Source organism: Aspergillus ambiguus (assembly GCF_047715705.1).
Source record: "Aspergillus ambiguus strain CBS 117.58 unplaced genomic scaffold BDV59scaffold_25, whole genome shotgun sequence".
Classification (NCBI taxonomy): domain Eukaryota; kingdom Fungi; phylum Ascomycota; class Eurotiomycetes; order Eurotiales; family Aspergillaceae; genus Aspergillus; species Aspergillus ambiguus.
In genome coordinates, this window is record NW_027395538.1 from 114,643 (window position 1) to 135,351 (window position 20,709).

The following is a 20,709-nucleotide window of genomic DNA, read 5'->3' on the forward strand; positions in this document are numbered from 1 at the left end:
TCTTTCGAGATCGTGTTGGGCAAAGATACGAGGGCTGTGTTTCTCGGATATATCATAAAAGAGTGTCAGGTACAGCGCTCACATGCTCACATGTCGAAGCTCAATTCTGTTAGGGTACAAAGTCTAAAAAGAGGGACCGGTGCCAATCAACCCCTATTTGAACCAAGAGTTGCTACGCTTCTCCGCAAGTTCTGCCCCGAACCCGTAGCAAGTGTAGCCTAGAATGGGGCTCTCCGTGAATGGGAGGACATGGCTGATGAACACTAATATCAAAGACTGTCTCGGGCCTTCAGTCAGCTTTACTGAATAATTGTTTGGGTGCCACTAACCTGAAGATTGTAACGAGCATTATTCGCGCTCAGATCATTTATGACGTTTCGCGGCTACTACAGCTCCTTGGAGAAAAAGCCGATCGAGAAGATCGCCAGTCTCGGCTGGTGTGGTTTTCAATTCCAGATAATGCTGAGGGCCCTGCTGCCCATCCTCGGCCAGCCAGACATTCGTGCCATTGGGGTACACGTGGTTATGACCCCCGTTGTTTCCGAATGTAAAGACGTCCCCAAGACCCTGAATAGCGTAGAGTACCGTGAGTGGGTCCCACGACTCCCGAGATATGTTATAGCCGCTGTACGCCGTTGATTAGCACTGTCCGAAGTCAAAATGGACGAGGCAACACACTTATACCACCGGTAAGCCGTATTTACCGGATCGTTTGCTGGACCCTCTACCATGAGTCTAGATCCCGTGTAGACATTTTTCCCCAACTCGAATCCGGAGAAGGTGATACGTCCGGGCCATGTGTTGACGACCTCTGCAGTCGCGGTGACGTTATATCCCGCGAAATTGAACTCGTGGCCTGAGGGATACGCTCCACCCATGACTACAAGCTCTGAGACCTTCGTTGCTACCAGGTCTCTCCCAGACAGTGGAGAGTTTAAGTCTGGTGCTGACGAGAGGAGGCCGGCGAGCTACGGGAAAGAAGCCTTTGTTAGTGGGCTCCAGCGAGAGTCTTGCATAGGGAAAGTTCACATACATTATCAAGGAATCCAATACTGGCAATTGTTACGCTTTGATTCTCTTTAGAGAGAAGCCGGCGATATAGTTCGACAGGATCCCATGTACTACTGACATTTGTCCAGGGGAGAGAGGCATGTTCGCGCCAGTGATATGCAATTTTGCTTGCATATTCTCCATGCTGGTAAGCGTAGGAATCGAAAAAGGTGCTGTTTGTAAAAGGTCTCTTGAGACCAATTGGAACCTGTGGGTGACCGTAGTAGCCTAAAAGACTGGACGCGGCCAAAGCGGTGTACGTTGATGGATAATTGAGATTCACTCCTAGCAGGTCAACTTCTGGCTGTGTACAGGCCAGAAGAAGAGCGCCCGTGTCGCTGAGAGGTGGTGAGCCGGCTGCATTACTCAGTCGCATCTTACTTACTCCACGTCGCTGAACAGATCAGTGTCGACTATCAGCTTTCTCTTTGCCAGTGTCGGATCGATGTTCGATGCCGCCAGGCAAATGGCAACCGTCAAAGTCCAGTCAAATTTCATCCTTCCACGTGTCGAGCGCAAACAAACCAAGCGGCGATAGAATGGGAGTAAGCAGCTAGAGATAACCGCAAGCTCCCGGGCAGTTTGTTGCAATTTGACTTACAGAGTCAGCACGATGAGGGGATATTCTCGCGCGTCCACGAATGGGGAAATGGACGACCCGGGCGGTTGAGTCGTGGAGAGTCTTGATTTGTCGCAGCCCTGTGGGCCAATGGAACAGACGTGTTCTTCCCATGAGACTGCAGCGCCATTAGCGCCTGCCATGCAATTCCTCCTCGGGTTTTTCTTTGTACTTGCTCTTGATCGTCCTTTTTACAGAGAAGACGCAAGCCCCTCGAGACTGCCGAATTGCAAAACAGACCAGAGACGAATAGCTGGGCCAACAACAGAAGGGCTGGACGGATGTGAGAGAGCCGCGAGGTCTGCATGACCACTTTCTGACATAATCGCATGCAGAGGGGTAACGCATGTGCTTGGTGGCACTTAAAATGGGCGAGTGTGGCACCTCAAGTTTGATCTATTCAAAATTTTCTTTATTCCAGACGATTCCCCAGTCTCCCGCAGCTATAGACTGGTGCAGTAAGACTTGCCTTGGTACATCATGGATTTTCAGGAGACTATAGGTCCCCCACCATTAAGAGGTGCCCAGCCTCGTAAACCAGTGGACCGACTGGCACCGACTTTGGCTGCTGCAATGCTGTTATCGTTACTGACTGCGAAGGTCCATGCCTTGAAACCCAGATCGGATGAAGGCTGGTCCCACGGGACACTCCTCTTGAAATTTTGGACGACCCTGCCAGAAATCCCGGATATTGTCGCTGAGTGGGCGTCATTGGTACCACTTACAGTCTATCTATCGAACATGCGGACCGCCTACGATCTCGCGGGCGAGGTGTCCCTTCGCGCGAACTTATCCCTGAGCATAGTTCCCAAGCTGTGGGAACTGGGCAGCATCGCAAAGCTCCTTCGTGAACGAGAGACCTTCCTCGACACCGCTAGTGCTGCGGGTGACCCCCTTCGAGTATATGATGTGCAATGGGGGAGTGTGTTTCCCTGCTACAACAGCGCTGCAGCGGTCAGTGTCGCAGCCAACGCGATGCATCACGCGGACGACACCCCGGAAATTACGCAGAAGGATCTGAACGACTGGGTCATAGAGCACGAGGCGGAACTCGAGCAGCAATTCCCCCCAGATGCATTTAGCAAGTCTCGGGAGCTACCGACTATAAGGAGCGAGGTTTATTGCGGGGATGGCGTGCGTGACCTAGTCGATCGGAAACGACTGTTTGGTCGAGCTCAGCAGCTCAATATCATTTTCGTGTCGCTTCGGGGGAAACGGGCTCGAACCTCCGGGATGCTGCAGCGCCCATGGACGCATCGCCTACAGCTCACAGCGCAGCTTCTGCTGGTGATCGGCACGGGGGCCGTCCTGCTTAGCCTGGGTTGTATTGGCACGGGGGTGCTCCTCTTGATTGGGAGCATTTCGCACTTTTGCTCGCAGTACGTCGAGGTCAGACGATCGCCGCTGTATTTACGGAACCGCGAAGTCCACGAAGGCTGCATGCTGGTCGCGGCTCACGAGAATGCAACTATATGGACGCTTTACTTAGGCGACCGGGGCATGATCGATTCGCTCCTGAACAAACCCATGGTTGAGATCAGCAAGGCCAGCCCACTCATCCTGAACTGGTTCCGCTTTGCCGAGATCCTACAAGTTTTCGCCATGACGTATGTCGCGGGTCAAAAAGGGTGGGATGCCATGTGCCTCTTGATTATCATTATCCTGTGGAGTCTCACTCGCTTCAATTCACGCAACAAGCACGCGGCTGCCTGGCTGCAAGAGGAAGGCCTCGACACCACGGCTTTTCGGTGCGAGTTTCCGGGTCGTTCGGAGCTTCTAGGGGCAGTTCAGCTGCTGAGCACCGAGAAGAGGACCCTCTGGATGGATGGAATCCTGGCGCCTGTTCAGCGCCGTGACATCTGGCTTCAGATGGTCGGCGCCGTCGACAGCGACAGCAAAAGCCTTCGGGAAAGTTTTGATTCGCTCGGTGCCCATGATCGGAATTGGGTCAGAGGCACCGGTATGCAGACCATGGCTGGCTACAACCTGATTCGGAAGAAACTGGTGGTTCTCGGACTTTATAAGGAATGATACGGTGCCCAAAGCCTGCACCACTAAGGCTATATAGTCCCCTGTGATTGATTTGGTCCTAGCTTTGCATAAACGAGTGCATTCATTATGGAGAAATTCGAAAAGAGCTATTCATGTTGTTTGCTTCACATTCTAGGTAGTCTTGGGAAGTATCGATGGATGAAGGTATCCTTAGGAGGGCCTGCTGCCAATCACTAGCTCTTTCTGCTCCGATGTCGTAAAGATCAAACTTTGATTCAGCTTGACAATAGTCTGCCATTGCCACGGATCCGTCTGTGTGTGCTGCGTGATGAGGATTGCTCGACTACATTCCATGCACATATTGGTGCGAAAAAAGCCCTTGACGGGGTCTTCAGAATGTGCCTTCCTTTCCTTTATTCTCGCCTTCGGATCGCCCATGAGAATCGGACATATAAGCGCAATCTTGTCAGAACCGATGTCTGACCGCAACCTACTCAATAACTCTTTTTCCACTGCGTCCACCGGGGTGTCCCAATTGATGTGCTCTTCCAGATCTTCGCCCTGCTTCACCCACCAGTTACCCACCAGCAACTGTCTCTCCTGCTTGCGCTGAATCCTGGCCTTGATACCGCCGTACGCGGTCCGGACCCAGACACTGGCGTTGGTCATCCCGGGCCTCCAGCAGGGTGTGCCATGATCGGGTTTGAAACGCTTGGCGTTGGAGCTGATGAAAGCAACGTCTACTTCATCGTTCGAATACAAGTACGGGTTGTCAAATCTCAGATCCCCCACCCTGTTCATCGATTCAACTGGGCGAAGTAGGCCCCATATTGTCTCGGCGTCACCAACTCGAGTGGCATGGCGTCCGGACAGCAGATATCCCGCCGCGTCCATCGACATTGTGGCGCCACTGTAAGGCAGAAGTTCGACCAATGCAGAGCGAATCCATAATGGGACAGTTGAATCACCCAGAGCTGACTTCACTTTGGCCCCGAGAGGAAACAGCTCATATGATCCAAGCGCTCCCCCTTGGCTCCATCGGAGAAAGTTCATATGGTCTAATTGAGCCCTGTTGCCCTCGAGGAGAGTCCACGCGCGGCGATGCCAGGGCGAGACAATAAGCGACAATAGCAATCTTCCGGGATCGTTTGAATCCAACTTGGCGAACGTGTTGTCCCAACAGAGCACACTTCCCGCGTTAAGGAACGTCCAGTTGATCCTTTCAATCATGCTTCTCCGTACGCGCTCTTCATTTGGTATTGTAGCGCAGTCGATCCAGTAGCTATTGCACCCCCGCTCTATGGCAATATTCGCAAGGAGGTTGTGAACGCATCCATTCAACCCTTGGTCTCTTGTCCCCCACACCCCGTCCCTCCACACATGCGAAACAACCAACGTATTGTTGTCGGCTTTCACCCAACCACTCGCAACATTATTCCTGCTGCGATCGAATTTCACCGCCGGCATACCTTCTAAGGCAATACGAGTGAAATCGGGCATACTTGCTTGTGGAGGCGTAGACAATCCACAATCCCTGTGGCACCCAGGAACGTGATAACGATTTCCTCTCTCATCATCGCCAGGCTCGCGTTTCCAATCAAAGTCACATTTCGACTCCGTGCAGTTCTTGTGGTTGAAGTGGTGTGGAATATCCTGATTGTACTGCAGCTTTTTAATCAGGTGACACGGTTGAATAAACGGCGCAATTTCTTGCCGTGTCAGGAGGGTCAGCGCCTTGCGGCAGATATGGCCTTTTCCTTCTTGCCAATTCCAGTCGAGGGCCTTCTCTGTTGCTCGGCGGTAATGGATGTTTTGGACGATCGGCAAATCGCCGACGTGAAACTTGCGCACGAATCCGCACCGGGCTTTGGTCGCGCCCAGCAGGCACACGCAGATATCCCATGTGCGGTCCAGCTTCCAGCGTTCGCCTCTATCCAGTCTCGCCGGTGCTGGGAGCCGGCTGGCCCGATCGTGTGGGACCTGGAGCAAGTACGTCAAGGCGTTGACGGCACGGACGCATTTTGCGTACGCCTTGATAATATCGGCCTCCAGGACTTCGTCGTCTGCTACTTTGTCGTAGAGGTGTGCGATTGCGAGCACGCAACCAAATGAATGTATCTCATCTGGGTCTATGATGTCCGGGCGGACAGGCCAGTCTTCGAAGAGACCGTGTTTAGCGATGATAGGCTTCAACTTGTTGACGTCAGCGCCTTTCACGGACAGGATGAAGTCCCCGATCTGTTTAGCTGTATAGATACCCGCGTCAGGGTCGTGCTCCCAGCCAATAGTGGTGTCAAATGGGCTTTCGGTGGCATGTGCAAAGCACTCGCTAAGCCCCATCTCGTTTACCGTCGAAATTGTTAACTGAGAGTGGGGCTGATACAGAAATTGGAATAGGTTGTGCAAAGCGGAATATATAGCGGAGATAAAGAAGACAATTGGGAACCCCAGGGCTTCGAGAAAGCCGAAGCGCTTTGACATAGCCTGGGTTATCGAGGGCTTTGCTGTGTTCACCTATTGCGCAGGGGCGGGCAGTAGTGTGGTTGCGGCTAGCTAGGCGTGCGATAAAAAAACCAGTGAGCAGGCTGAGAGAGGGGTGCTGAAGTAGAGCTTACAGGCCCGTCAGTGCCTCCCAAAAAGGCAGCTTCTATCGAAACAGGGTAGGTAGGGCATCTAAAATAGTGTTGACCAGGCCATTCAAGCGGGCTCTCCAGCAAAAGAAGACAGTGGTTTCTGAACTTGATTGATCCAGTAGAAACTGCAATATGTCATACTACCACGACCCATAGCACAATGTTTGCAACAAAGGAGCGTGAGTGCCACGTGGATCCAGTGTCTTTCGACCAAGAGACCATCGGACATCACCACAGCATAATGATAAACTAGGATGATAATCCTTCTAGAGATTTAGATAGCACAGGTCAGCACGCTAAACTGCCACGTCTGTGGTCAGGTGTGTTGGCTTGCACATAACCAAACTTATCACAATAGTCCACATGCAAGTTTCATCTAGACTGCCAGGCTGTCATATACGCTGACGACACTCCTTCCTTGGCTACATGGATAGTAATGCAAAACGGAACCCGCCGCGGAACAGCCTGTGAGTGGAAGTGGACTGGTCATCTCAGAGAAAACCCACATGAGAGCGCCTGTCTTGTTCACGGCGGAACGGAAATTAACCTGGCTCATCGGTAAGCCGCAGCTCATTGCCCGCTTATCCCCCCACCCTCTCAGGAGGCGATCCCGCAGCCAATGAAAGCTACCTTTGTAAAGTTACAGCTGATTGGCTGTCAGCTGGTGGAAATGTACCATCAATACGGACTGAGAGTATGATCAAGCAGATGAGAAAGTACATCCAGCAATCGTTAGCTGAGGAGATATGCGCAGCTTCATGGATAAGTCTCCATGATCCAGTGGGTGCTATGGATAGAGGGCAGTATTGATAGCACCGAACCACCAAGCTGTTAGCACCGCAGCCGGATGGATACATCTCCCCTCAAATGCGGTCCAATAGCATTATGAAGTAGCAAGCCTGCGGCGCTAGTGTCTGATACGTGATATGCGTGCACCAATTGGCTCATTATTGGATTTTTCCAATGCACTACCGCAGAAGAGGTGAAAAGCAAAATAGCTGACGGATTGATAGCAAGGAGGGAGCGACTGACGGGGATAATCAAACCATCCCGGTGATAGTAAGAGATCACCTTTACATTCAGGATATATGAAAATAACCTTTCGTTTCAGATAGGTCGCTCTTCCATGGGCCTGCAATACTCTCTCTTAGTAGAATATCTCAATGAATCGGTTCTATACACAATGTATGTATCGCAACTGCCCCGCGATCGGAGACTAATATACACATCTATAATGAAGGGAAAGAAAGAAATGTAGGACAACTGCGAGGCAAGAATTTGACATCTATCTAATGCCAACGTCATCATCGCAGGCCGAAGCTATGTCACGGTCGCATGCATATCAAATGCGTGGCGTTGGAGGTGCATTTTGCACGAGAAGAGCTCATCGCAGACATTACACCTTATCTCATATTGTGTAGAAATATGTCGAAGATGCTTTCGCTTGATGTGTTTTGTAACGTCTCCGTGGCTGGAGAATTTGTATGTTCGCTTTCCAACGTGCAAATCTTGCTGACCCAAACAGATAAAGCAGAACAGCGGTCTCTCCGTATTCTTCTCGGACGACTTGTCCTTCATTACCGACTGAATCGCTGCAACTAGCCTCTTATCTGTAGGAGAGGAGGGAAGACCCAGTTGCTTCTCTTCTTCGACATCCTCATCTGGTCCAGCGATGGCGGGCTCCTTAGAGCGCTTGTCGTGTGGAAGACGGCAGGTATCACCTTCTTCGAAGAGAGCGTAAGCAGCTACGGCATCAATTGCTTCCGTCCGTCTAGCTACTTCCTCCTCGAGTGTCTCGCGAGGTAGGGTAAGAAGGCTCTCGATCAGTCGCTTCTGGGGAGATGGTACTGCTTCCGAACACTTAAGAGGCTTTTCCTCCTCTGCCAGGTTGAATCCAGACAGCTGACGTCTGATTTCCAGCATCGGTTGCTCACGGTCGTACTTTGCTTGAATCTGAGTGAGCAGGACGTTTCGTGCTCGTTGTCTGGCACCCGCTATCTCTTGGTTCAGCTTCTTGTACATTGCGTATCGCTTTGTTCCGTGGTTGTTCGACAACGGACGTCCCATTTGACGACTGAGGGAGTCACGCCGGCGAACTAGGTCGATGATTTCTGGGTCCTGATTGACGGAAGACGACTGTGCGGTAGTCAATTCTTGAGGACGATTCGGATCGATGGACCGGCTCATCCGACATGCAGCACGCATGATATCGTCCTCGGGATTAAGACCGCGAATAATCGCTGGGAGGTTTTTATTAATCCTTCTACTGAGATAATAGCGCAGAAAGGTGCGGGTATCAGCGTGATGCATGATAAGATTGCGTAGTGAATCACTGACAGATCCTGAAGAACATTAGCTGGTGTGAATTAAAGACTGATATGCTGGGGGAACGCACCGCTACTGTCTAATGCTGTCCCGGCCCCGTATCGCAAGCTGTATGGACGTGTGACTTGGGGAAAGCCGGTAATAACACCTATCTTCTTTACCCAGGGTTCAATTGTCGTATAGGGAAGTGGCTTATCAGGAGATATTAAGATGCCCTGCAAAGTCCGCTCTGAGATTCTGAATATGGGGACATCGTCCAGTGCTGGGTCGAGGTGCAAAGGGAGCTCGTTGCATCCATCCCGGATCCGAAGCCGCGGAATTTGGCTTGCAGAAACAAGTACCTCCTCGCCTTCAAGACGGTCAAAAGCACGGTCCGCAAAAAGTATGCCCAGTAGGAAAACGTGGGGACTGAGTACAAGAGATGGATCGAAAATAATTTCAGGTAGGATATATGTGTTTCTAGAGGACGGGTCAGTCGATATTTAGTACGACTACGGTGGACTTACGCATCCTTAGCACCGAGCCATTCTTTCGTAAACTCGAAAGTAAATTCGATGATAATGCGATGAGGCCCGCCCTGAGGGTCACGTAGCATGCTAACGTGAATGTGCCGATACCTTAAATTCAGGATGGCCTGAGGGCGGTTGGTTGTCAGGCCGGCAAGCTGCAAGAAGAGTGCCAGTTCAATACGGTGGCGGCCGTGTCCAAACTTCTTCTTTGTCGTGCTGACGGTGGTCTCTACCACCTTGGTCAAGTCTTCAACATCCATCGGAGGTTTATCGCGCCCTTTACTGGACAGCTTATGTTTTGTAGCAAGTCGCCGGATCACCTAGCCATCATGGTATGTTAGCTTCATACTTGTAATTCTATACATCTGGACAGGGTTTATCTGAACGTACACGACGCATCTGACGATTCATTTGTTTTGTGATCTTGTTCGAAGTTTCTCTTTCGTACACCAGGCGGAACACCTTCCAGAAGGTGTCAAGCGAGCTTTTACACTTGGTTCCTGGAAGCCGCCTTCCATCCTTACCACGCCGTAGGTTGAGGACCCATTCTAGGAAGGTATACATGATCCGAATCGATAGGTGTGCGAATTCCTTTTGTGGGTCTCTTCGAAGAAAGATGCAAAATCTATAGGGGCTGGAGTTAGGTGAAACATGTATGAGTGATTGAAAGAATGAGCCATACTGTGACCACTTTTCTTCTACTCGGTTGAGTAGGGCTGTGGTACCCTTTCCATAGTCCTCCTTTGTGTAATCCTTCTCATCGAAGTTCGTAAGCTGTTGAATATAGTATTCGGGCGGATGCTGATTATCTGCAAAGAGGAGTGCTGCATCACTAAGGTCCCGAACTTGCGAGCTCTCTTCTTCAGGCTCTGTCAGGTCCGTGTCGTATTGACCATCTTCGGTGCTCTCTATTTCGGAAGAGTCGCTGTCGTCGGATGACTGGCCGATTGACTTTCTTTGGCGCCGAGCCATAATACAGTACAAAGTAGCCGATAGCAAAACACCATTCAACGTGACGTTTTCGCTCGAGGTCTCTGTGGCACTGAATACCCGGCTGTAGATCGGGAAATCCAGTAGAGTGGTTAGACTCGGGTGAATATAGCGAAGGAGGGAGACAAGTGTGCCCAAGCGAGAGGCCACCGTTTATAACGGTACCTTCGAGAGGGCGCCATTTTTGGCGCGTTTTGGAGACCGCAGCGAAGTGTATGGGCATTTCGCATTGGCCGGCCTCCAGAAGAGTGTGCCTGAAGGCATACTGCGCTGCGGGCAAATGAGGTATGGGTGGGTCCAAGCTCGGGGCTTGGCGGTGCGTGGACATAAGTGCACGGGGGAGTGGCGGAAGGCCTGGCAGATCGACGGCCAAAAACGGCGTCGACTGCGGCCGTTTTGGGCAGCTTGTTTGCCGTCTTCTAGTTTAAAGTAGTAAAATTAATTAATTTATCGATCTATATAGCTAAGAAATATAGCTAAATATACTAAATAACCTTAAAAAAATTATATAAAGCTTTACTTAATAGATTTATCTTACTAATATTTACTTTAGAGACTTTAGAATATAGATTTTTTTATCTAGTAGTATAGCTCTTAAGCTAATAGACTTAAATATTAGATTTTTAATTTTTAAACTAATAGTATTAGCTAATAATTTCGCGTTTTTATACTTTATTTAATAATATAAGCTTATTTTTTAAAATTTTAAGACTTTAATAGACTAAAATAGCTTCTATAATAGAATAGTTTACTTATTTAGATAGCTTAGTAAATTCTAAATAATAATCTAAATTAAAATTAAACTATTTCTCTAGTTATTGTACTCGCGTAGTTAGAGCTTATATTTATATAGTATATCTTAGTATAGCTCTTAATTAGCTATCTCTAGGTCTCGAATTGATATAACTAAGACCTATATAGTTAATAGAAATAGATATATAGGCCTAGTAATCAAAATTGGCTTAGTAGGCAGGTCTAGATCGATTAGGTATTAGACCCCCTTATTCTCTGTAATTATTTTTAAGGACCTGATCTATAGGATCCAGTCTGCTAAATTTAATAAAGTCGATCTTCTCTAGGGATGCACTCGGTGCGGGTCGGGTACAATCCGCAGGGTCAAAAATGTATCCGCGCGGGTTGCGGATTCTTAAAAATATAATCCGCACCGCACCACAACCCGCATAGATTTACTGCGGGTAACCGCGCGGGTTAAAAAATGCATAAAAATACATAAAATTCACTAATTTTACATAAAAATCCATAGATGCATAAAAATAATGAAATTTATGAATTTTTATGTAAAATTAGTGAATTTTATGTATTTTTATGCATTTTTTAACCCGCGCGGATTTGCGGTGCGGGTTGACAACCCTAATCTTCTCTTGTTCGAAGTGGCTATTATATTAGCTTAGCAATTAATAAAATTAATATACTAATTAATGGACTAATTAGTCAAATCGGTCAAATCGGTCAAATCAGTCAAATAGATTAGATAGGTGAGAAATCCGGGCTCATAACTATGGAAATCTGGAGAGTTTAGTATAACTTTAAAAGAAATATCTAAAGTTAAATTAAATTAGTTAGATATTTCTTGCTAAATACTTAGATTTCTAGGAGAAATGTATAGAAATCTAAGAAAGAAATAAGTAGAAAGTAAGATATATCAGAAAAATAGAATACACCTTCTTTAGAAATTTATATCCTTAATCCTCAAAAGAATTATGGGAAAACAGGCTATATATATATATATTATAGGGATATAGGCTGTGAATCTGAATAGAATGAAGGGTCTGAATTAGAAGGGGTAGGCATGGAATGATAGTAAATTAGAGATAAATAGGGAGTGAATAAATGACTGATTATGGCACGCATAGGGATGATCCAGTAAATAATGCAATGATTCAATAAGCAATGCAAAACATAAATAATCCTGAAATAGTTAGTTGGAGGCATCAGACCATACGTCTGACAGATATTTCTTCTGAAACTATACTGAACTCCCAGAGTTCGATAAAATTCATAAATTTTATTATTTTTATGAATCTATAGATTTTTATGTAAAATTAATGAATTTTATATCTTTTTATGCATTTGTTAACCCGCGCGGTTACCCGCAAACCGCGTAGATTCTACTATTAGAACCCGCAATCCATGCGGATAATAGATTCTCTAACCCGCACCGCAGCGCTGCGGTGCGGGTTGACAACCCTAGATATTTTAGATAGATTACATTAAAAAATTACTTATTAATTTAATTTAGTTAATTAGAGAACTCTTACTATCTTTTTACTAGCTAAAAAATCTTAATTTTATTAATAAGCAGATATTAGATTTAAAAGAAATTTATCTCTATTAATAGAAAATTAGACCTGTTTTATATATAATTATCATATTAAGACCTAAGTATATATATACTTATTAAAAACTCTTATAATTTTTGCTAAAGCCTATAGTAAGATATATAGAGATAGCTAATTATCTAATTAAATTTATTAAGCTTTATACTATTTTTTAGAGCTACTAGTGTCGAACTGTTGTAGTTCGGAGTTGCTAACTCAGGGAATCTTTATATTCGCCTTATTAGTTAAAATTCAGATCTATATGGTAATTTCATATAAAAGTGAGAGAAAAGTAAAAGAGAAGTAAAAGTAGGCAAAGTAAACTGGATGTTGAATGCAGTTGGAAAACAGAACTTTTGGTGAAGAAATAGCCCATATTTATAAGGCAATTTAGAAGGCCTAGAATTTTCTAGAATCTTAATGATTTTTATTCATTTAGTTCTAGAACCATCTGATTGATAATCGAATAGCCTCATATGAGGCGAATAACTCGGTAAAGTCGGCAGTGGCGTCAATTGTGGCGATTAGCTCGGTAAATCGGCAATTTTAGATGCCTAATGAATAAGGTGTCTGACTCAGGTCACCTGACAACTAGTAATGCTATATTTACTGATTTTATAAATAGAAAGCCTTCAGAAAACTATATATTTAGTTTTCATAGAGGACTAGTTAATTAAATTACTAGAAAATAAAAAAATTATAATACTTTCTATTACTAAAGCTAAATTTCTAGCTATATCTATAGCTAGTAAACAGATTTTATAGTAGAAATAGTTTTTTAAAGTTATTATATTTAATCTAGAATAGTAACTTATTATTTAATATAATAATAAGTAGACTATTAATCTATTTACTAAGCCTTATTTAATATATTAATTAAAATTAAAATATATTAATATTTACTATTATTAGCTTTGCTAAGAGATCCAAAATTAATATATTTAGATTTAATAGATATCTATTAATAAGATACTTATAGATAGTTTTAATAAGTAACTCTATAGGCTAAAATACTAAGAATTTATAAAAAGTTAAATATAGAGAATATATTTTATCTAATTTAAATTATCTCTTACTTTTATCTTACTTTTCTATAGGATTCTTATATAAAAATAAGCTAAATCTTATATATCTAATAATTACAATTTCTAAAATATTCTATTTTAGAAACTAGGAAAATATATTAGATATATAGTCTAATATCTCTAACTAACTATTTCGGGATTATTTATATTTTATATTACTTATTAAATTACTATATTATTTACTGAATCATCTCTATATATACTATACTAAGTTATTTGTTTACTCCCTTTCTATTTCTATTCTGATTTACTATTTATTCTATACTTACCTCTTCTGATTTAGACCCTTTATTCTATTCAGATTTACAGCCTATATCTCTGTAATATATATATATATAGTCTACTTTCCATAATTCTTTAGAGGATTAAGGATATAAGTTTCTAAAGAAGGTATATTCTATACTTCTAACTTATCTCTTACTTTCTACTTATTTCTTTCTTAGATTTCTATATATTTCTCCTAGAAATCTAAGTATTCAGTGAGGAACATCTGAAGTCAAATCGAATTAGTTAGATATTTCTTCTGCAGCTATACCGAACCCCCAGAGTTCCATACTAGTTACTGTAGGAGACATCGAAAAACTCTACTTAATTGCCTTATTAATTGATCTGACACAACTAGAAAATGTGGCGGCCGGAGCGCGCTTCGCAGGGGTTCTGAAGCACAAGTTACATGAACTTTAAACGCTAAGATGAAGGGAACTGGCATGTTTAGGGACCGGCCCTAAATTTATAGCATCAACAAATGCAAAGGGGATCTCGAGACTAATATTTTTAGATGGAAGGTGTATAAAAAATCTAAATCGGACCAAGAGCAGATAGCGGACGACGCGAGACGGTTCCATGCACACTCACAGCATGGTTCATCAATGTCGATTTACTCTCCAGATGCTCCTCGCAGATGCTGCATTTAACCCAAACATCTTTTGGATATGGTATAACATGAATATCCACGAAGTGACGACTGAGTGACCCAGCGGTACTACTATAGTTCTTGGTTCGCTTACTTTCTGGCATGCGAGGATTTCCCAGACAAAGAAAGCAAATAGTCGGCCAGTTATCTCAAATGTGATGCAGATAGTCTCGATCGCTTAAGAAAGTGTGCCGTTTTACCCGTCAGGCAAAGGGCGTTCTTTTCACAAGGGGAGCAGACGATAAAGCCTCCAGGACGGGTCATTTCTGTCATTAATTGCGGCAATCCGGTGTTGATATTCTTTCTCGACGGTCGAGCACTGCATGGTCAGGACGGTGTCCATCAGAGACATATGTTGCCGCGTTATATGGCCTGTCCGCTCCAAAGCACCCTTTACCTCTTCAAATAACTTCCCAGCAAGTTGCTTCTCGCTGTCAATCACCGGCTACTCGTTCTTGTATCTTTCCAGGTTCTATGCACTAAGTGGTTATGTTAGCGTTGGCACTCATTGCGAAACAAATACTGCGCCCATCAATGCCTCTTATTCGCGCGCATGTACTCTTTCTCGCATCTCACTACACTGTCACGCGTCTGTCGAGTAGGATATTCTAGACTCTTTTTCGTTTTTTTCAGATGCGAGTAATCACCAAATTTTTGCTGAAAGTCCTGTTCCGCTGTCTTAAACGCTAAGTAGGTATCGATGTGCGATGATGAAACAGGATTGCAACGGGCAGACTTTACCCGCGAAGTTGGGGTATCAGGGCTTTCGCTGGAGCCACCAGCCAAACGCCATCCATCAGACTGACCAACGCGCTGCAATCTAGGCTCATCTGGTAGCGACAGAAGCAATCTTCCGTTGTTCAGGCCGCGCTCTGGTGTCCGGTTGCTGGAAATTCATACAGTACAATGGGAACAGAAAGTGTCCCTCGCTGCTCCGCTTTCAGAATATCTTATCTATACGGTCCCATATAACCACCAAGTTAACTTCCATGCGAGATTCGATCCTTGGGGTAAGCGATTCGACCTCCTCGGCCAGTTCTTATAGGATTGTCAAGTCGGTCACTTGCCAGAGCTCTTGGTTCTATCTTTATTCAGTAACTTAAAAGTTTATGAGGGGTACATATGATATTGCCTCGGTTATCTGTCGTAAAGCATATACTTGAATATATATTGTGTTATAACTTTTTGATATACAAAGCAGTTCAAAGTGATCAAAGCTTGTGGGGAGACAGACCAGTATCTGAAGATGCCTGTCTACATACCTAGGACTTCGGCGCACCTAGTTTGTACCTAACTCCACCGAACCCTCCGAACATGTAGTCAATTTGGGTTCCTGGAATAGCCCGCAGTGCTGAGTGGACTAGATCCATTAATTCCCTTCTCCATTTATAACACTGGCGTTATAAATCATGGTGAAGCTTTCGCCAGATTGTACACTGTAGTAGTTCGTCTGGGCCTCCGACATCGGGGCCGGTGTTTATCCTCTTGGTATATTCCCCATAGAAGAGGGGGAAGGAAAAGCGCTCTCCGCATATTCAATACCCGATGAACAGACCAGTAAATGACAAAATGTTCGTCAAGTCTGATGCTCTCGATCACCCTGATGTGCAACAATTGCTGAACTTTCATTTCACCGAGCTCCAAAGCCAAGGTCTCCCTGAGACATCTTTTGCATTGGATCTGGCTTCTCTCCGGAATCCGGCCGTCAGGGTCTATACAGCCTGGGAGGGCGATACTCTGTTGGGTTGCGGTGCCTTGAAGCAGCTCAGTCCGACCCATGGCGAGATCAAGTCCAAGCGGACGGTGCGCGAGCACCTACGGAAAGGTGTCGGTCAAGCTATTCTGTCGCATATTATTGCTGAAGCGACGAAGAGTGGTTATTCCTGGCTGAGCCTTGAGACTGGAACTACAGTGAGGTTTGAGAATGCTCGACGGTTGTACCAGAGGAATGGGTTTGAGGTCGGCGAGCCATTTGGGAAGTATGTGAGCAGCGACGATAACATGTTTTTGACGTTGAAATTACGATGAATACTGGGGAAAAGAAGTACACGTCAGTCATTCATAATGTGACAATTGCAGAGAGCATGAATCGCTGGCTGGCTGGCTGGCGGTGGTTGCCGCACTGGCGATGAGACTAGTTTAGGTGGTTAGTTGAGGGAGCAACGTGGCCTGTTTGTTTCCTCCGCGTCGCATTCCCGCCATGTTCTCCAACAACCAACTCTCCCACTTTGCGATTGAATGCCACCTATGTGCTAATGAATCGCGCGCATTCTCGTCTTTTTCCCAGCCGGTAGCTGCAAATTGCCCATATTCTCGAACTCCCCACCCGCCAAAAGGACAGCCGACAACAGCCGACAACCATGGTGCGCCTAGTGATGGAAGCTCCTGAGACCACATTCCCTTAATGCTAACCTGCTAACAAGGCCCAAACACCCCAACAGCGTAAGGCCAATGAGAAATTCGCCAAAAGCGAGGCCGCAAAGCGTGGTAAAGGGAAGACGGTTGTGAAACAGAAGCAGCAGCAGCAGAAGTCGCCAGTTTCGACTGGCTGGGTCGGTAGGTTCCGAATTATCAGTTCCGCAACGCATCGCACACCGCGTATAGCTGGCTAAAACTCCCCAGTTCTGCTTGCCTTTGTCGTTTGCGGTGGACTCGCGTTCGAGCTCCTCCGAATTGTTCCCGAATTGTGGTCCGCCGTCGCCTCCATGTTCAAGCGCTCTTCCGTATGAATTCGTGATCTGTATATTAGCTGTCTTTGTCTACAAGCAACTGGGAACTGGTTTCAATAAGATACATGCGCGGCTGGCTGGCTGGCTGGCGCACGCCAATGGCAAAGGAGTCCACCACATTCTTTCTGTAAACCAAGCGGCCATTCCATTCATGCGGTAGGGTACGCTGTGGTCGGTGGGAAATGGCCGTGTGCTGCGTCACAAGTTTCCAGATTGTGACTCGCGATCATTCTATTTTCTCTATTTATACACTGGCAAACCAATCGCTGAAATCAAGGTATCACCGCCAAACAAGGTCCTTCCATGCATACCGTTATATAGTACAACTGCCGATACAGAAACTACCAAGAAGTGAATCATGCAAAACTGCCCATGGTCAATGTAGCTACGGCGTGGTTTGCTTCCTTCGCTTTTTCTTGGACACAGACACAGGCGGTTGTTGCTCTGTATCATCAGCAGCCGATAGGGTGCCCGTATTTTGTGGACCGTTGTCTTTAGGCTTTTTTACTCTCCTCTTCTTCTTCACCAATGTCCCCTCGGCAGGGATATCCTTTGCGTGGACCCTTTCTGACGCTCTTTGCATCTCAAGCCGTGCCCTTTCGACCTCCTGCATTGCTAATGCCATCTCCGTGTCATGCCCTGCATTGCGGAAAGCCCCAGACGTCTGCGAAGATTCCGCGTCTTCTTTTAAAGAAAGGCGTCCCAAGCCACTGGAATCAACCTCAAGGAGCGATCTCTTCGCTTTACTGGGCTCCCCAGACGTCTCCAAGTTGCCCGTTTCATCCTGACCAATCATCTCATCTGCAATGATATTGTATTTCTTGGGACGGGACTTCACAGCTCTGCGATTCTCCTGGGACAAAGGTGAAGGCTTGCGATAGCTTTCGACATCATTCAACTTGAGGTCGATGATGGGAATGGAGTCAATGTCCAGCTCGGATCCATTGGCGGCAGTGAAAGCTTGATGGAAAGGCGTCGAGGTGCCCGAGTCACCTTCCTCCACCCCGATATAGAACGGGTCGTCCCGATTGCGTTCTCTACGTCCAGCCTTTCGTCGCGCGGCGGCGGCCCCATCATCTATGAAGCCATCTGCAAGATTCTGGTAGGAGTCTGGTTGAATGTCGAGCTGGATGGGCTCGACAGGCTTGCTGGAAATTAAGGGTTCCTTTGTGTAATAGAAGTCTTGCAGGCGCACCTGTGTGTCCAGCACCGAAGCGACGTTTTCATGGTCAGTGAACAACACGCGGAGATTTCCACTGAATGGGTCATCTAGACTGATTTGTTCCGGTAAAGGGACTTTCTTCTGAGCATTCACGGAGACCGGGTTTAATTCAAGACCGTAGAACAAGCTTGGAAGCGCCGAGGTAAGGAGGAGTGGCATTTGGTCAACTCCGTGTGCCTGTGATTGTACAGCATCAGCCGCCAATCGCATAACTTCCAAAAATTCAGTTGCCCTCTCTTGTACATCTAGATCAGGGTGCGACGCCAAAGACTCTAGCGTCTCAATGATCCGTGATAACAAAAGAGACAACTCGCCCTTCCGTTGTAGATTCCAGTCTTGTCCATTACTGGTGATGAGCTGGACAAAAACTTTGGGCAGTGCCTGCAAACAGAGGGACGTCGTTGTTGCAGATACAGCAATGCCAGACAGATCCATCAATGACTGAAGGGTTCGGTCAGGGGTGAAGAGATATTCTGCATATTCGCCAACAATCCACGCAATGGGTCCCAGAATGGTGCCATTTGAACCGGACATGGAGGGAAATACGACATCCGCGTTGTCTCTGACAATGAGCGATTCGGCGGCCCTAGTTGCCTCGGGCCGCACGTCCCTGACACGGACTGCTACATTGCGCAGCTCAGATCCGATTCGGTAGGCTATGCTTTCTCGTTGCTCATTCTCATACTGATATGTACCGCTGGTGACTGGAGCATCCGCGCCATCCGAAGGAAGCAGTTTCACCAGCTGGACCAAGATATCCACATACCATTCGAAATCGGGTAGCTCGGAGTAGTTGCTGGATGAGCAAATATCCAGTATCCGATGTAGGATCTCAATCCTGTAGTTGTACGGTAGAATGGTTGACCGGCTGTTGTTAACTTGAGTTGGTATTTCCGGGTCCTCTTCATCCATAGACTCTGCTAAAGATATGCCTGTGCGGTGGCGATCTGAGTGCAGGCGAGTATAATGGAGCTGGGAAAGCAAGCGATGCACAATGGATTCGAGAGTATCACTCGTGACCATTCGAACTGCAAGCTCAAGCGCTTGCAATCGGATGGAGATGTCGGGATCCTCAAGACAGTCCATAATCACGTCCTGGTGAACAGATACCAGAAAAGGGTAAGAAACCACTATTCGGTTGAAGGCCAAGAGAGCAACGTATTTTACTGCAGACCTTCATTAGCATGAAAGCGGTCTTGAGTGTTGTATTTCAAGCCAGGACACCTACGATTTGGATCGGAGTCAGTCACTACCATCCCCCGCAGCTTCCCAACACATAAGGTTGCAATCTCCTCCTTTTCTTCAACCACTCCGTCGGCATCCAGGATTCCTCCTTGGATGATGCCGTTGATGCATTCGTAGAGCAAGGACATGGCGGTTGTGGACTGGATTATATTCATCAAAGGGCGGAGGAGTTTTCGAATCAATCGCGGTTCCAAGGGAGTCAAAGTCGCGAACTGTTCTGTCAGGACGATGTTCATAGAGGAGGAATGGGGTTCGTACAAGTTTGATTATTTTAATGGCCATCCAGTTGTTCCCACTATCCACTAGCAATTCAAAAAACCTCGGGGCCAAGGGGAGAAAGTCATGAGGCCGTCGCCATCCAAGCTCGCAAACCACATTAATGACCGCTGTGGTGACACTTCCGTCTTCCTCATTATCCATGAGGCGATCCTTCAGTTTTGGCCATGCCAGTTTAAGTGCTTCGGGGTAGACCAAGGAAAGCCGATATAAACAGACAACCGCCTTCTTTCGTACCGCCGCATGAGAGTGGGAGATTCGCGACAGGACATCTTGGAGCAAAGACATGGCCAGCGAATGCGTGATGATGTTTGGTAGTGTTATGAGGGGCAATGACATGTTTGGAATATTCGAAGACACTAAATCCTTCACAGATCGTCAGAACGGGAGTGATGTGAAATGGAGGATGCCAAATAACCTTCTTCAATAGATTCGTAGCAAGCATCAAGACCTCGGTGTCTGGTCTGAAGCTCTGGACAGCGGCAAGGTAGCCGGATCTTTTCTGGAGGTATTTCGTAGACGACATGACTTCAAGAACATGAAACGAGGCCCAAGACATATCGTATCCAAACATTTCCAAATATATCAATTTCAACAAGGCCGTGGCCTTTTTATCTGGAACGGATCAGCGGCTGGGTTGGAGGATCGAAAGCTATTGCATCATACCCATATCTTGCGATTTGATTTCGGCCTTGCATTCTCGGAGACTATCCTGTATATAATCCTCCTCTGCACCTTTGTGATTTCTCAGACCTTTAATAAGGTCATAGAGAGATTTCTCG

The 20,709-nt window shown here is 46.4% G+C and overlaps 6 protein-coding genes across 6 annotated transcripts; 2 read left to right on the forward strand and 4 right to left on the reverse strand.

Moving 5' to 3' along the window:
• Nucleotides 1–266: 266 nt before the first annotated feature.
• BDV59DRAFT_68471 (inosine-uridine preferring nucleoside hydrolase-domain-containing protein) lies at nt 267–1,848 on the reverse strand. Its single transcript, XM_073696905.1, has 5 exons — nt 1,436–1,848; nt 1,034–1,388; nt 679–968; nt 330–625; nt 267–276 (listed from the first exon to the last, which is right to left on the reverse strand). Exons 1-4 carry the CDS (start codon nt 1,546–1,548, stop codon nt 364–366), a joined length of 1,020 nt encoding a protein of 339 aa, XP_073546125.1. The 5' UTR covers nt 1,549–1,848; the 3' UTR covers nt 267–276; nt 330–363.
• BDV59DRAFT_68321 (uncharacterized protein) lies at nt 1,800–3,786 on the forward strand. The gene is made up of 2 exons (XM_073696903.1): nt 1,800–1,952; nt 2,005–3,786. The coding sequence occupies exon 2, from the start codon at nt 2,150–2,152 to the stop codon at nt 3,698–3,700; it is 1,551 nt and encodes a 516-aa protein (XP_073546126.1). The 5' UTR covers nt 1,800–1,952; nt 2,005–2,149; the 3' UTR covers nt 3,701–3,786.
• Nucleotides 3,787–6,529, reverse strand: BDV59DRAFT_68106 (uncharacterized protein). The gene has a single exon (XM_073696901.1). The coding sequence runs from the start codon at nt 6,140–6,142 to the stop codon at nt 3,872–3,874; it is 2,271 nt and encodes a 756-aa protein (XP_073546127.1). The 5' UTR covers nt 6,143–6,529; the 3' UTR covers nt 3,787–3,871.
• A 1,085-nt stretch (nt 6,530–7,614) lies between these two features.
• On the reverse strand, nt 7,615–10,100 carry BDV59DRAFT_203545 (DUF3435 domain-containing protein; the record flags this gene model as incomplete). The annotated part of the gene is made up of 5 exons (XM_073694287.1): nt 7,615–8,636; nt 8,690–9,078; nt 9,126–9,448; nt 9,519–9,753; nt 9,811–10,100. The coding sequence occupies 5 exons, from the start codon at nt 10,098–10,100 to the stop codon at nt 7,615–7,617; spliced, it is 2,259 nt and encodes a 752-aa protein (XP_073546128.1).
• Nucleotides 10,101–15,587: 5,487 nt separating this feature from the next.
• Nucleotides 15,588–16,566, forward strand: BDV59DRAFT_182455 (GNAT family N-acetyltransferase). Its single transcript, XM_073690362.1, has one exon. It carries the CDS (start codon nt 16,001–16,003, stop codon nt 16,481–16,483), a length of 483 nt encoding a protein of 160 aa, XP_073546129.1. The 5' UTR covers nt 15,588–16,000; the 3' UTR covers nt 16,484–16,566.
• Nucleotides 16,567–17,306: 740 nt separating this feature from the next.
• BDV59DRAFT_68744 (putative AP-3 complex subunit delta) lies at nt 17,307–20,652 on the reverse strand. The gene is made up of 4 exons (XM_073696908.1): nt 20,594–20,652; nt 19,910–20,542; nt 19,635–19,863; nt 17,307–19,572 (listed from the first exon to the last, which is right to left on the reverse strand). The coding sequence occupies exons 2-4, from the start codon at nt 20,264–20,266 to the stop codon at nt 17,570–17,572; spliced, it is 2,589 nt and encodes an 862-aa protein (XP_073546130.1). The 5' UTR covers nt 20,267–20,542; nt 20,594–20,652; the 3' UTR covers nt 17,307–17,569.
• Nucleotides 20,653–20,709: the final 57 nt, after the last annotated feature.